The sequence below is a fragment of the Dendropsophus ebraccatus genome, chromosome 4 (assembly GCF_027789765.1).
Source record: "Dendropsophus ebraccatus isolate aDenEbr1 chromosome 4, aDenEbr1.pat, whole genome shotgun sequence".
NCBI classification, from domain to species: domain Eukaryota; kingdom Metazoa; phylum Chordata; class Amphibia; order Anura; family Hylidae; genus Dendropsophus; species Dendropsophus ebraccatus.
This window is the reverse complement of record NC_091457.1, coordinates 48112631-48130016: the sequence shown is the minus strand read 5'-3', so window position 1 is coordinate 48130016 and position 17386 is coordinate 48112631. Positions and strand designations below refer to the sequence as shown.

The window sequence follows — 17386 nt, the reverse complement described above, 5'->3', positions numbered from 1 at the left end:
CATGTTACTGTGGTAGATATTACCCATCACTCTGTTCTAAAACCAACGGAAAATAAAATTTTAGCATTGGTTATAGGAGCTAGTATAGGAATTTAACTCATATCATTCTCATGTGGTCAATAGTCTTGTTTCTGTTGAACTGAGAAAGGAAATTACAGCCTGAAATATAGTTTATTAGAAAATCATATCCTCCAACTGATTGCTGTAATATTTCCATATAATATGTAGGAATAAAATATCACGATACTGTGTAACTAAAAGATCTGAAAAGTTAGCTGCCTGCAATTTAGTTAGCATGTATGTTATTGAGGAGACCATGGGCATAGTGGAGGCGACTGGTGTCTAGCTGCCATGTATAAGGTTTAGGTCTCATTCTCCGGGCTGTATTTGAGAACTATTAGAAACGGATTCTGCATATGGCACCCATTAATCACATATCACATGTCATATAGGTAAAGTACTTTAGGAAGGATTATATGGCACATGCATGTGTATTTAAAATACTTCTGTATATGGTCAATATACATGAAATATCTGAAAGTGCTATAGTCACTGATGCGGCTGTGATTATATATATATATATATATATATATATATATATATATATATATATATATATATATATATATATATGTGTAGGTGCAGTTGAGGTGACACAAAAATGGGACAGAGTCCAGCACCTAACCAAGGTGACTTTTACTTAGGAAAACTTCAGTGCAATAGAAGATAATACAGCCGTCAACCTAGCAGGTGACAGTGGTGAAGAGTAATGAAGAAGTAAAGCTTGTTAAGTGCAGGTATAGGGACCATCTTGGGGTCCTTGTCCAATTTAGCACTTTACTCCGGGATTGTTGTGTTAAAGAGTGTAGAAGAAGAATACTATTACTAGTATGTTTAGATAGTTGACTATCTGACCGCCTTCTGCCCAACCAGATCAGAGAGTGGCAAGGTTGTGTATTACAAGACCCAAGCCTTTACTACTGGATGTAGCAAACTTCCCAAGACCTCCAAGAATAGCCGTGCTTTATTAAGTAAGATACTTCAGCTTACACGCTCTTTGTCTTACTGGGGATCAGTTCTTTGCTGTGGCAACTGTCCTGGGAATATAGGAGAAGGATCCCCGGCGTGGACAAGGTATGCCATAGAGGACGGTTGCCCCTCCTGTGGGTTTAGCTCTGCATACTGGAATACGTTTCTCTCAGAAGAAGAATCTCTCAAGTTGCTAATTCCTGGCTACACTACAGCAGAAACTCTCTCCCTTGTCGGTGTCTCCTTCCACCATCTGAAAACTGAGGACCGCCCACCAGGAACTAACTACCCTTTTATAGGCGTGACCGAGGCTAACTCCTATTGGTGGGGCTGTGTAGAAAAAGGATGTGTGAGTGGCTAGAGTTGTGTGAGGCACCTAAACCTGTGATTGAATAGAACAGTGAACGAAAATCAGCACCAGTTAACCCAATACCTTCAGCTGTGCTCATGTAGACAATATAGAGAGAAAGTGAGATATCTAGTGGGGAAAACATAAATAACACCTTCATCCCCTTTGTGCAATATCTGACAGAGATACATTACCCAGGTGGTATAAAACTTAGTGAGCCACCCGTACTGGGACAATACATCAGCATTTACTGTAGTATGCTTCTGCTTGTGATTGTGGCCCTGTAACACATACAGACATGTGAGCAGGGCATTTAAAACGAATGGATCCATAGGTCTGTCCACAACTGCGGGTCTGGACAGAACTATAAAATAGTTCAGAATTGTGTCCATAGGAGAAACTGATACTTGCAATAGTATTTCTGAATACTGGAATTTTGATTAATCTTTCAAATAGAAACAGCAAGGTAGAAACAGATTTCTCTAAAGGTGGATCTGACCTACCAGCAAAGCCACCCATAGGGGGCAGTGAAGGAAGATTTTTTTTTTCCTTTTTAAAGATAAACTTTTTGCAGGAGTTCACTTGGAGGTATGATTTTCCCAGAAAATATATACATATATTATGTAATCTTAGCTTAATAAAATCTTTTAGTTTTTTTGTTAATTCTAGTAAAGCTGAGGCTTATAGATAATGGTCATTGATTATTCAGGTTAGTTTATTATCATGGGAAAAGATGCATATGTGAATATAAGTACAAACATTTAATTTATAAAGTCATCAATTAAATTGCCCAGCTCGCATCATTTACAGTAATTCACAGTTCTTTAAAGAGTAGCCTGAACTATGTACAGAGAGTGATATACACCTGGGGATCTAGACCAGATTAAACTGTTGATTTAGAGAATCCAATAGATATTTCAGAATGTGCTTACTACTCTCTCCAATATGGACTTACAGTTTCTCCATATGCAGCAACCTACTGTATAGGATATTTATCTTCATACATTGAACGTCTAAATGGTCGCAAGGAACCAAGAAGTAATAACCTTAGTTATTTTAGTGGAATATGTTCTGTTGACAAATCCTGTTCTTGCACCTAGACAGGATGCATGAGCATTGTAGAATTGGGGGAATATGGGATTCAGATACTGGACACTATTTGGTCCTTGTATAGAGACAAAGTTGTCCAGATGTAACAACTCATTTAATATGCATACATGCCATACTTTCTTGCCAGGCTCCTAATGCAACATGGGGAATGTGCACCTGCTGACGGGGAATGAGACCAGCATTTCATATGCACACTTAATGTAAAACGCTGCTCCTCCATGCACTACATACTAAGACCTATGAAAACTAGGATCTAGCATACCTTTTAGTTATAATTTATGCCAATTTCCAACATAAATGAAATTTTTAGGGGAACAGCCTGCTAAATTTGGCAAGGATGAAGCTTACACAAAAAAAAAACAACAAAAAAAACAAAAAACCTTCTGTTCTGTTCACCTGGTACAGATGGCTAAAAGAGGCATTTTTGTGCAAACCCCTGTGTGTGCCACTCACACTAAAGGGAGTGGTACAGGGACTGCATATGGAGGGGGCATGGTAAAAAAAATCTTAAATCTACCATTACCTATCAGCTGCTGCATGTCCTGCAGGAAGTGGTGTATACTTTACAGTCTGACACAGTGCTCTCTGTTGCAACCTCTGTCAAATGGAAGAAACTGTCTAAAGCAGTAGAGGTTTTCTATGGGGATTTTCTACTTGCTCTGGACAGCTCCTGACACGGACAGAGGTGGCAGCAGAGAGCACTGTGTCAGACTAAAAAAAATACACTATATGTAAGCCCACAGCAAATTCGCCCACCCCACGCCCAGCATCACACACTCACTGTGCACATAGTACTGCAGCAGCCCCTCCCCCCCCCCCCCCCCCCATGGCTGACAGCATTCTGCAGGGGCACTGTATCTAATCCCACTGTTTGTGATGCCATATGCTGAGGAACTGTATCTAATCTCACTTTGCATGATCCCACCTGCAGGGGCACTATATCTAATCCCACTGTGTGTGATACCATCTGCTAAGGCGCTGGTCAGCAGTCAGTGGATGGAAGGATTCAGCAATGGAGATGACAGAGGGAGGCCATGCCCACTTTCAGACTTTCAGACAAACAAGAGGAAAAAGTATTTATTTTTCTGAGCCAAAGAACAGGAGATATCTCAGCAAGCTCTTAACACAATTCGGGCCCTTTTTAAAGCTGTTTATTTGAATAATTACATTTTTTGGCTACTTAAATTAAACCTACACTGTAATATTCCCATTGATATTTTTATGTCATATGTTTTCCATGTTTCTGCCTGGACACCATTTCCTAAAGTAGCTGTCCAGTCCTTGGACTGAACAATCTTTCCGGTTTCCTATGGGCTATATACTATAAAGCAATAGCTGGGGTAAAGAAGATCTGTTTGACTTTGTTCTTATGTTTGTTGATGTGATGGGAACTGTACATGTATATCAGTTGTTTTGCACAACAACAGAAAAAAAAATTACATGTACACAGACATGAAATTATATATGCACAGATCATGCATAATAATAGTAAGCCAGTATACACCAGATTACATGCAGAGTGCAGGGATATGTGCAAGGCTTTCACAAATACATAAAGGCTAGGGAATACAGTGCACATATATGTATAGTGTCGCCATCTCCTCCACTCCTTACTAAGGGAATATGGTTTCTGAGCTGTTAGGTTTCACATGTACTTTGTTTCCCCTTTTCTGTTGCTATATAGAGCAGTGCCTACATATTGCTGTCTTTTAGCAGTAAAGGACCCGGTGAGCTGTGGGATATGTACAAAAAAAGTCAACATATGTAACACTCAGAGAAAATATATATTTTTTAGGCTATGTTCCCACAATGGAAAAATGATGGCTGTCTTTCTGGATAGCTGTCATATTAGACCAAAAGACAGATGCAATCATGTACATTATTTGTGGCCGTCATAACGTCAGCAGTAAAAAAAAAAACAAACAAAAAAACACGGCCATCATTTCCATGTTGTATGAAAATAGCCTAGGCTGACTTTATACATCAGCTTACTTCACTAAAATGAATATGTGTATTGCACTAGAGAATACGTCCCCAGTATTTCTTCTTCATGGACAGAAAATAATAGGCTGGAATCATGCCATAGAAAATTGTGCAGATTATTAATAATTCATGAAACATTGACAATGACCAAACCATCCCCACATGTTGTCCGAACACCCTGGAAAAAAAAAATATTAACAATAGTAAAATAGTCCAAGAAGTGAGTTATTGGGTAAATAATGCTTCAATGTATGGTAACCATGATCCAGATATTTAGGTTAACGCAATTTACAAGCTGAGTTTGCATTCTAGGATTTGCTAAGGTAAGCAGGCACAAGCAGAACTGGGTAAATGCTACAAGCAGTTGTAAATTCATACATTTTCAGTGTTTTCCAGATGGACCCTATAAAATTTTTTATTTAAGTATTGTGGAAAAAACATTGGGTCAAATTTCCAGTTGTAAATTAACAAAAAAAATATAGTGTTAGTGGATAGTGTGTATGGATTTATGCTCAAAAAATTGCACCAAAACGTTTGGTTTGGTAAGCCAATTGAAATGAGGTTAAAACTAAAACAAGGCAGTCTAAAGCTATGTTCACACAACTGCTTTTTGTGTCGCCAAAATAATGGTCATCATTTTATGCAAATTGCACCACCAAAATGACAGCTATGCAAAAAGGCGAGACAGCTGGGGGAGATTTATCAAACATGGTGTAAAGTAAAATTGTCTTAGTTTCCCCTAGCAACCAATCATATTCCACCTTTCATTCCTCACAGACTCTTTGGAAAATGAAAGGTTAACTCTGATTGGTTGCTAGGGGCAACTAAGACAAGTCTACTTTACATCAGTTTGATAAATCTCCCCCATTGTGTGAACATAGCCTAGAGATGCACTTTATAGAGTAAACTAAACATTTAAAAGTTTCAACATTTTAGACTGTCTAGTCTACTACATTAGGACATATTAGTAAAGCTGCTATAGTATCTAAATTTAGTAGTTTGGATGTCTGCAATGCATTATATTTAAAGGAACAGAAGATAATGATGGAAAGCTGGCATAACTAAGAATCAAAGTAACTCTACTGTACCAATGAATGAATAATGCTGGACAATGCTGTCATAGTAATGGTTCTCCCAAAGATGTTTATTATACCTTACACCTCCAATGTATCATATGGGTATAGGGCTCAGAGCTCACTTGTTTTCCGTTTAAACAGCCGTAGAGGTTAATTGTCAAAATAGTTAACTTGAAGTTAACTATGTATCAGCCATTTAACTCAACATTAGGTTTATAATTCTGCAAGGCCCCCTTCACACATCAGGTAAATTTATCCAAATTTCTTTTCAGGAAATCCTGATAAATTTCCTGACCCATTTTTTTTGGAGGGTATCTGTGCCTAGAAACTATATTACATTTTCTATAATTGTGCAGAATTCTGCCACGGATACCGCATAGAACCCTATGGGGGCATCTGGAATTCCAGACAGCTCAGATTGCACTGCCTGCCAAACTGGGCCAGCACCAGCACCTGGGCAAATGCTGAAGCTGGCCCTTTAACTGTACATGCTCCTAATCGGCCATTGGTCCCCAGCCCTGTCAATTAGCATTATGCATCCGGCCAGAAGAAGCCGCTTTCTTCCCCCCTCCCACTTCCCCAGCATTGAGGCACCCGAGTGACGTCACCCGTGTGCTCGCAAAGCAGGAAGACAGACAGAGAAGCTGGATGGGAGCACTGCTGCAGCCTGCAGTAGGTTATTATAGCCTTTTTCGCCTTCCTTTGTTTTATATGGTCAGAAAACATGATGGATTCATAAAGCCTCCTGAAAGGTTTCCTGATCAGTGTTTTCTGACCATAAAAACAGTAAAAACATCAATCGACGCTTGAAGGGGTCCTATATAAGGAACTATGCTAGCGGTGGCTGCAGGCACCTAGACACTTAGGTAGCAGCCTCAGATGACTGGGTGGATGAGGGTCAAATCTAAGTATCACCCAAAAAATTCTAGGAGAATAGACAGTGCCGGTATTTTTCCACTTCTCTTCTTCTTAGACAAGAAGTAAGTTGTTCTTGCATGATAGTAACTACACCTTTATTACACCCGGTAATGTAATTTGCTTGGTAATAACATCTTATATCCTCATGCCCATGTTTATTGGGCAATAAAACTGAAGCAATTGACTTCAGATATCAAATCTTAGGAAATGGCTGTAATTTACATTTTAGATAACAATGCAATCAAGTAGAATCATACAGAAGCCGTGCACGATTTTGTCATTGAGATAAGCGGAAATTTTGTGGCATAAAAATGGCTTAAATGGGTTATCCAGACTCAGAAAAACATGGTCATTTCATCTAGAAACAGTACCACTGCTGTTCTCAGTTTGGGTGTAGTCTTTCAGCTCCTTTCTATTTAAGTAAATGGAGCTGAAATGTAACCATACACAACCTGATGACAAGGGTGGTGCTGTTTTTTGGAAGAAAGTAGCTGTGTTTTTCTAAGCTTGGATAACCCCTCTAACACTAAAATGGCTTGAAGGGGGAAAAAAATCACTATAATGTATATAATGTCAGCAGCTCCTAATAGAGCAGGGAGAGAGGCCGGCACTAATTACTTGGGTGGAGTTGCCCCTAACTAGTCCCAGCAGGGATGATTCCCAAGCAAAGAGGCTTCTAATGGGCCTCTTTGCCTGTCAATCATCCCTATAGAGCACAATAACAGGGACTAGTCGCAGCCAGAACACTGCCCAGGTATATGATACGATATACCTGCTCTGATATACCCCCCAGGACGATGGCACACCGTAGTATGGTAAAAGAACGCTTTAGCTGCTCTATTAGGAGCTACTAACAGCGTTATATGCTTTATAATAGTGATTGGTTTCCTTTAACCAACCCCATGGACAAGTCCTCAACAATTTTAACATTCTAACATTCCATATAGAGACAAGGCCACTTGTCTGTATATATCTATGAGGGCATCTGTGCCATGAGGCTTGTAAGTGGCCCTAAGGATGAAGGCTTTTGTAACAAATAGACCCTTTAGTCTTGGATGGCACCTGGCCTTATTCTTTCATAGGTACAGCAGATACTGTAGCTTAGTCATGAAATCCCAGAAACAAGTTTCTCAAAATCAGGAGGTAATGGGAGAAAAGTAAATATCTGTTGAAATCTAGAACAGAATCTAGATTTATTATAACTGGGAAATCCATTATAAAGTAACACTGGATGGGATAATATATAGTAATCTGTGTATAGTATCAATTTACAACTGCTGTAAAGGGATTTGATTGATTGTGCAGGATGGGTATTTGGCGAAATAAAAAACTGCATCACCCACCAACCTGCCCATGGTTTTGCTCCTCCAGTCAGAGTAATAACATTTTTTCCTGTAAGAATAATTAGAGTCAGCAACACATGTGAGCAGATCATTATAATAGTTCCCTACTATGTCCTGCACGTTATAGAGATTACAAATATTAAAAGGTTTATTATGCCGGTCACCAGGTCCTCTAATGCTTTATTATACGAATGTATGGACAATAGTCTAAAGAGTATGTTCACATGGCCATTGGAGTTGAGCAAACTTTTAAAAATTCAGTTTGACAGGGTCTGCCAAACTTTAAAGAAACGTTTGGGTTAGAACGTTTGAATGCGGTTTAGCAAGTTTGCTACATATCGGCACTCCTCTGGTGTCCCCCGCTGATCGCAGCTGCCTCCACTTCCAGACTGAAATGAAAGTGACAGCCTACTTAGCCAATCACTGTCTGTGGTGCTGTTCCATCTCAGTCAGTCAGTGATTGGCTTACATGCTGTCATTCTCGTCTCAGGAGTGACAGCCCACTCAGCCAATTACTGGCCGTGGCACTGTCCTGTCTCAGTCAGTGATTAGATGAGTGGGCTGGAGTTGGCTGCGATCAGTGGGGGACAACATAGACCAAGGAATTGCGGACAGGTGAGCATACACTTTTTTTGTTTTCTATGTGTATTAAATTGTGCGGCCACCATCTTGGATCGGGTTTGTTACAAACATTGCAAGAAGTTTGGTTCGCTCATCTCCAATTGCCATTCTTTCTTCAACTTGAAGTAGTGACACCTACAGTACAGATAAGTATTAATTATCCTTAAAAGTTGGTTATACACAGTAAATAAATGAACCATGTGATGTAAGATCTGATCTATGTAAGGTTATCTCCAGACTATGTCCCAAAAGTTATTGCTATTCTAAAGTAAAGTTACCTTTTACAAAGCTGAAGTTATAAAATAAGGTTTTTAATTGTTGTCTAAGGCTTTGTTCGAGCTGGGAGAATAAAGAAATGCTGGGGGCTGCACCTAGCCAGGTATGTGGGGTGGGGCCAAACAGGATTCATAGGAGCCTCGTACAGCTTTTTGATATGAGGCCCCATGAATCTTAGCTTCACCCCTGATTATAACCCTTTTTATATGTTCTCCAAAGGCCATCAGCTTTATATAAGGTAACTTTTGTAATATTATATCTTAATATTATATCATCTTTATATCTGTCAGCCCAATGAAAGTACATTTGCAAACTATGGGTTAAAAAAAGCCCCTTAAGTGTATGGCTATACTCATACTGTACAACTAGTTCAACTGATCATAGCTATTGTTGGAGGAAAACTGCTATGTAAACGGTCCAGACAATGAAAGTATAGATCCTCCTTTAGTGCTCAGTGATTATACAGGATCAAGTTAAAGGGATTGTAAATATTCTTTAAGTGGTTGACCAGAAGGATAAATTAAATAAAAACTAAATAAAGATTCTGCCATTCGCATTGTCTCTGGGACCCCCTCTTCAATTTCTAGGCTGCCTGAACACAAGGAAATGCTCACTTGCCAATCACTGGTTGAGACAGATCCCCTCTGTAGCCAGTGATTGGCTATTTTTCCTATGCTAAGACACGACCAGGAAGAGAAGATCAGTGGGGACCCAGGCACCATGTGAACCATGTGGTGTCCTAACCCCTTGTAATATATTACAAAGTTGTTCAGCCCTCACAATCAACGTCCGTTATTTAATACACTGTGTATTGGACGTCGGTCATTTCATTGAAGTCAATTAAATTGTGGCAAAAACTGACGCCTTTTCTGTTTTTTAAGGGTATATTAACACGAACGGTCTCGCAGCGAGACCGGCAGGTCCTGGCAGTTCCCACAAACTATATACTTGCTGCGGTCTGAACGACCGCAGCGAGTATGTAATTCTGCCGCCCTTAACCCCTTCTGCTCCCGGCCGGCTCCCCCGCTGTAAGCATACATTACCTCTCCTCGCTGCACGGGTCCGGCGTCCTGCTCTTCCGCCCAGCCAATAAGTGTGTTGCCCAGCCGCAGCCACTGATTGGCCGGACGGGAGAGCAGGACGCCGGGCCCGTGCAGCGAGGAGAGGTAATGTATGACCGCAGCGAGTATATAGTTTGTGGGAACTGCCAGGACCTGCCGGTCTCGCAGCGAGAATCTCGCTGCGAGACCGTTCGTGTGAATATACCCTAAAGGTAGTGTGAACATAGCCCTACATTATAAAATGGTGTAGGAAGTCTGACATTCTTGAAGCAACTCCTTGATCCTATACATTCCTCTAGATTCACAAAGGTGGATTTATATTTTAGGAATACTAAGCACCATGCATTTGAAGGGAAAAATAGCAAAGGAAAAAATGCTGCAAATGACAAACCATCAGATTGTAGTAACCACTTGTATGCCTAGAAAAAGGAAGAAATATCCAATGGGTTGCCATGAGAGATACTGGGTGAACATCTGTATATCTGTACAAACATTAGTTCAGTAAAGACGTTGCCCATGACAGCCAGTCTTCCTTTTTCCAATGTAGTTTCAGCTTGGTTGCTCTGGTTAATTTCTCAATTATATGTCCATACTAGGCCCATATAATGGTAATAAACATTACAGGAAATGGTGACCAATACTGAATGCAACCACAATGTAAAATAAATTTTTTAATGTCATGCAAATATATTATATAAAATTGAACATTATCATAAAATTAATAATTATTTCTATGGGGGGTAGCTTTGGAAATCCCAGATATAGTACCTAATACAGTATGTGAGACAGGAACAAACATTTATATATCACTAGCAAAAAAAAAAAAAAAAAAGGCAATTTTTGGCCCATATGATGCATACCACCCACCATCACTAGTCCAGCAAAGCCCTCTGTTTAATTCCAGTACAGCTGCATTCATGTGTTTCTTTACCATAACATGTGATCACTACTATTAACTAGAGAAAATGACTATGTAAAGGGAGGTGGTCTGCCCTGGGTCAGGTGACCTCCTGTGAATTATAGGATGACATCATCACCTATCAACCCCCCCCCTCCCCCGTCCTTCCTGACTAATATGATGTTTATAGGCTAGATTGCATTATATAGGCAAAAAATACTCCCAGAGTGCATCTTTAAGCACTGAAAAAATCCAAGGGGTATTCCCATCTGCGGTAGCTATGCTCTAACCTGAGTACGCTATGAGAACGCAAGAAGTGTGACCCCTGCCTCCCCGAAACCCCAGAATAGAGCAGCTTTCTGTGGTGCTGCAGCGTGCACTGGGGATGTTTTGAGGTCCCTCGTCTTGAGATTGAGGGGACACTGGATGAAATACCCCTTTAAAAGAAAGTCTTCTTTATTTTTCTAAAACATTGCCACACTTGGGTAGGTATTGCAGCTTACCTCCATGTATATAGACCATAGACAAAAATGTGTTCGCAACCAATCACAACCCATTTAGAAAAGAAAATTCTGAGCTCTGATTGGTTGCTTTTGTTTGAAAAAATAAAATAAACTTTTCTTGCCAATACTGGACAACCCCTTCCAATGATGTTTTTTTTTTTTTTTTTTTAGCCCAGAGTGTAGCTTCATGGCGTAATTCATGGAAAGACCACATCAAGTCAATTTATAAAACAGACACTTGAAGACATTGCCATGCAGTGAACCAGTGTGACAGCTCTGATCGATCAAAATGAACATTACCTTTAATTCTACCAGTAATTTGTTTTAATATTATCTAATTCATTATATATCCTGGCAGAAGACAGACATAGAACTGCTAAACAATGGGAAATATGGGGAGTTGCAAAAATAAAAGGGACACAGATACACACATAGAACAGAGGGTATATTAGCGGACACAAACAAAGCAATTAAAGAGTGTGTGTCTAGTATTGTAGATACTCTGCTTTTTTTTAATGATTATTAATGTAATTATTTTTCTCTACTGGACAAAACCAAATATTTCTATAGGGGACTTATGGCTAACTATTAGGAATTTAATAGGGTACATGTACTGTTGTGCTGACTGCTGAACATGACAAAAAGAAGTGCTGGGCAGCAGGTACTGACACCTTAACACAAATGGGGGTGGGGGAGTAAAAGTGATATGTTTATGATTTACTTTCTTATTTTATCCTGAGCCTAAATTAAAAGTTAAAAGTGTCATAGCTGTTCTGACCAGAAGGGGGCAAATGTGCATCCCATTGGTGCTCATAGCTACATTAAGGTAACTGATCTGTGTATGTGACTTTCTTCCACGCAGTGAATGTTGTGACAGCCATGTCAGATCAGGTAACGGATGGAAGCACTTAATGGCACTTAACAGGTAGAATAAATATTCTATTAAAAGACACGTGAAAGGTTGCCATGCATTGCTATAAAAAAATGCAATTTTTGTAATGTTGGTAGTGCTTGGGTTTTATTTGTAAATTAGCATGAAAACCAACAGTAGAGAGAATAGAGTTCTAGCAATGAAGGTAAAGGCTTGTGTTCAAGTACCCAGTAATGTGTCCTAACTGAAGGGGACATTGCTAATCCGATGTTGCCATTCAATATAGTGTTCAATGAAGATTTATTTCTCAAGTTTTTGGTAGTGATTTTTTTTTTTAATTAGCCTATGGAGGTCGTGAGACTCAGCTAAAGCATCTCCCCTCTAGTTCTAATGATTGGTGGGATTCTTAGCACCCATACCAGTTAAAACGTTTGATGTGTCCCTTTTGAAATGACAACTACACTATATAAAAGCTTGCAGTGCTTGTTAATACCCCATCATGGACCACCAACTCTACAGGCGGTAAATGACTGACTAAATTCTATGAACTTCTAAGAATAAGCAAGGTGGATGAGAATTGACTATCACAGTGGAATCAATCAATGTTTGTGGATATGCTGCAAATTCCCCCCATTGACTTTCATAGGAAAATCAAAATCAGCAATAAATCCATAAAGCAATTTATTGTTGTGGAATTTTCAGTAAAACTGCAGTGTATCCAGAAATTGAAGGCACCAATATAGGGATACTCCTTGTAGTTAGGTAAATGCTACATAAACAATTATAATTGTGTAGTCACAGAATAATATTTGGAGCATTCAGCAATAAACTGTATATGTTTGCACATATAGGGGGGTGCAGAAGTTAAGATCATGCCTGGGCATCTGCATCTGAATCAGCTTCAATAGTCCCTTTGCTACATGCAGTGTGACGGTCATGCAATGTTTCTGCTAGTAAGAGTTTACATTACATGTCCTTTACCTTCCCTATACAAATTGGATCTCCTCCAGAAGGTAGACAGCTGTCTCTCTAGCACCACCTATTGGAAGTAGCTACCTAGGAGGTGCTAGAGAGCCAGCTTTCTCCCTTCTGATGAAGAGCTCATTTGCATACTTTCTCCCAGGGAGCATAGCCTGGTCTATAAAGCCCTCTTTGTCAGCTGGTGGTCTCCACAAAGAGAAATACTCCCTCCTCAGACATACTTTACCATCATTAAGATGCTGGCTGCAGATTGTCAGTGTCGGCCTTGCAAGGTTATTGCTGGATTTGTGTAAGACTATTGATCCTTGTAATAACATGGCATTTGCAAACCGCCAGTAAAGCAATTTTATAATATAATCTGGAGCACCACGGTACGGTATTAATCGCTCAGATCAAAGAAGGCATTGTGAAAAGACAGTAGACACCCAAAGACTAAAATATCATGAACACAACACAGTCTGTCGGATAACAACAGATTACAGCAGTAACTAGCAGGACTCTGTGTAGACAGGCAAACAATTCAGACGTTCATCACAAAGGACCCAAAACAATGGTACCTAAAAGGCATTCTGATGTTCATCCGCTCGGCATATTTGCACAGCGTGTCCCATGGACAGTGGACTTTTACAAACATGATGTCGTTGTTGGTTATAGAGTTCTAGAATAAAGAGAAATAGGAGAATGTTAGCTGTTCTTGAATGTATGCATGCCTTTGGTATTAATATATCTGTGACTGAATGCTATGGAGCTATTAGGAATCGGGATGCTGACAGATCTTCATGTGAAGATGCAGCACTATTCAGAACAGGTTAACTTGAATTATAAGAGCATATTAGATAAGCCATCCAAAATGACAAGCTGCTATTTGCTTACACTTATGTTCTGAAGAGGCTTTCTGTACGGTACATGTGAGTACTTCAGCAACCACAAAGAAGTCATTAGCTCTTATGATGTCTCTTCTAATACAAAGCTGCTCAGAGTATGGAGTCTGTTATCATGAGGCTTGGCAACAATCGTGACAGCTCCATCTTCCAATGACAAGTCTGTCTCTTATCCAGTGCAAAGAACAACACTCATCACTATGCAGCACAGTGTCACATATACAATAGCAGCTGGATTTCTATTATTGACATGCAGAAGAGATTGTATTCTTACATTGTACTTAAATGCTGGAAACTGCAGTTTCTGTACAGATGGAAAACAGCTAATGGATTTTAAGTTGTTGCACTGCAGATAAGATGCAGAACTTTATTACAGGGCTTTTGGGACATGTCTTTTCAATTTTTTTTTAATCCTGCTTTTTGCCTTTATTTTTTATTTAACTATATAAAGGCTTGTTTTTTGTGGGGCAAAATGTATTTTTTAATGTCATCATTTTGAGATACATTTTTATGAGGAGGGTGGATATTAGTGTTGAGCTAGCAGTTATATGCTTGAGTGCTTGACTTAAGTAATGACTCCCATTGACATAAATGGGAGACTTTAGCATTTAACCAGGTGCCCCCTGGTTGGCAGAGCGGATAATATCTGGTTAACCCATTGCATGTTTTTCTTCTAATTTTTGTATATTTTGTCCGTTAAGGGTATAAACCCACACACCGTATATGCAGCGTATTTACTGCTGCGATACGCAGCAAACTCGCAGCAAAATCGCAGCAAAATCGCAGCAGATTAGATTTAAATAACTGAACACAGCATCAAATCTGTACCAACAAATCTGCTGTGTATTTGTTGCATATCTGCTGCGTATACGGTGTGTGGGTTTATACCCTTAAGGGATGTTTAAACATAATATACAAAAATTAGAACAAATTTTTTTTTATGGGTCAGGCAATTGAAGGCACCGCCACAGTTCTAATGTGTCTTACAGAAACCTATTACTTTTTTTGTTGTAATTTCTGGTATAAAAGATGGTCAAAGTTATTTAAGGTGTATATATACACCCCCCCCCCCCCCCCCCCCCGCCCCCAAGCACCACAAAGTTTTCGAACTCGAGCACCCCGATGCTCGATTAAGCACTATGCTCAAGCAAACATGCTCGGTCAACACTAGTGGATATTCATTGAAATTTCTCCAAACCTTCAATGTTTTTCCAGGAAGAATGAAAAGAAAAAGGAACAGAGCAACACAGGGTTCTTGAAAAGTCAAGAACTAAGGGAAGACTCACTTTTCTGAATCTAAGAGATAGGCAAAACTTTATAAAATCTTTTGTGTGTTCTCCCCATCAAAGAAGTCCGCTCATATGATGTCTTAGTTTACAGTAAATCCTTTTTTTTTTTTTACAGCATTCACTATATTGCCACATCTGTAAAATGACCCCAGATGGGGGTTAATGATGGATGGCCAGATGTGGTTAATGAGGATTTTCCAATATTTCAATTTATTACTTTAAATGAAGTGGTGGTGCATAAACTTTAACACTCACCTTGGGCACCAAGAGACATTGTCATGGCCTTTTGACCAGAACCATGCTCAATATTGTGCCTGAAGCCATTAAACATTCACAACTCATCGACAGAACTAACAAGCCATTGACTAGTAAAGAGTTTTTAAGCTTTTTAAGTGAGTCAATTGTTACACACTTTGCCGATCCATACGCCTGTATATATTTACGGCTTTTTACTTAGTTAGAAAGCTTTTGCCTCTCCCTGCGCTCTGACACTTGTCTCCATATACTACAGCTGCTGCCATATGAGTTAGAAAGAAATTTTATCGCCCCATACTTCTTGCTTAGACTTAAAGAATAATCATGACTAAGGCACTTCTAAGGCACCAAGCCCAATAAATTTACTACAGTATCTATAAGCATTTAATATTTATTACCAGTATCATAATGAACGATAGAGAATGCACATCCTTATAGAGTAACCAAAAGAAGATACAAACATCTAATAAAAAGATAAAAAACAAACACGCTGAAACTAAATTGCTCCACAATCATGAAGCAAAGTGCTCCTTGATGCTTTGCACTAGACAAATAAAACATCCGTCAACACGGCTGGGGGATTCTCAGTCAGCCAAAATTGATTTAATGTTAAAGGCTAAAAGCAGGCACACAGCCGCCCCATTAATATTTTAATCTAAGGCCTGCTATTACAAACAACTATAGAACGACAAGCAGGGACATTTAGCTGCAGAAACCCATTACAAACTTATTAAGCTCAGTTTATTTCTCCCTGTTCAGTAGATTAAGACACTTACTTCCCTTTCCAGCATTAAGCCCTCAGCTCTAAGGTTCTTCTCGAAGGTGCTGCGTTTCTCGATCTGTGGGCTGGATTTCTTATATACCAAAATGTAATCAATGCGTTTTATTCCATCTTTAAAATATAACCCAAGGGAGGCCACTGAAGTCATTGCACTCTGAAAGGTAACAAAAAAGGAAAAGGTTAATGGGATCTGACACTGGGATATAGTAGGAAGAGCAATGGTCAACAGAGTTAGAGTATTACAAATGGACATATGGTAATTTGTTTCTAGTTTGAAGGGCATTTACCCTGAAAGTCATATCAGTTGTAAAAACATGTCTGTAGTTGACCTTGCCAAGTTGTTAAAAAGTCCTTACAAGTGAGTTTTTTCACAGCAGGTTGTACTGTTGACTTGCTGCTATATGTAGAAGGGTGCGTAGCGGAAATCATGGTTTATTTTATATGGCTCACATTGTGGGTGCTGCTCTGCTTTTAGAAATTATTTTAGACGTTCTAGATTATTCAGGGCCAGAAAGATGAGATTTATTAAACTGGTGTAAAGTAGAATTGGCTCAGTTGCCCCTAGCAACCAATCAGATTCCACCTTTTATTTTGTAAGGACTTTGTAAAAGATGAAAAGTGGAATCTGGTTGCTAGGGGCAACTGAGCCAATTCTACTTTACACCCCTTTGATTAACCTCCCCTATGATGTCTATGATCAACTTAATATAATTTAAAAAGTTGACTGAGAAGATTCTCTTTTCTTTCCAGAAATAGCGCTGTGCTTGTCCATAGACTGTCAGGCTTTGTAGCTCAGCCCCATGTACTTTCCCTTCAGCCCCAGAGATTTGAGTCCCAAATGTGGTATTCTGTATGGTATCCATGTATCCTAACAGCACATATGTACATAGCTTGTGTTCATGAGATAAGTCCTTTAAGGGATAAGTCACTTACGCATTGGGACATGAAAAGGTGATTCAGCGGTTAGTACAAAGAAGCTATTAACCCATGGATGTGCCCTTCTCAGAAACTGCTGTAGCTGTGTGACATAATCGAGTGTAATAAAGCTGAGGGATTATTTTTCAGCATTCTGTGAAAGATTTCAGGTGGTGAGGACCCACATAGACACCAAAGCTAGCCATAATCCAATTGCTATCAGATGAACCCACTGATTTCAGTAGG

The 17386-nt window shown here is 39.4% G+C and overlaps 1 protein-coding gene across 5 annotated transcripts in view; it reads right to left on the bottom strand.

Moving 5' to 3' along the window:
- Positions 1-17386, bottom strand: part of ANO3 (anoctamin 3) — a 368385-nt gene that overhangs the window by 78594 nt on the left and 272405 nt on the right. For all 5 annotated transcript variants that reach the window (XM_069965762.1, XM_069965764.1, XM_069965763.1 and 2 more), the window contains exons 5-6: positions 16221-16379; positions 13577-13677 (exon numbers count right to left, since the gene is read on the bottom strand). In XM_069965762.1, the coding sequence (XP_069821863.1) occupies positions 13577-13677; positions 16221-16379 (260 nt within the window). The remainder of the gene's footprint in view (positions 1-13576; positions 13678-16220; positions 16380-17386) is intronic.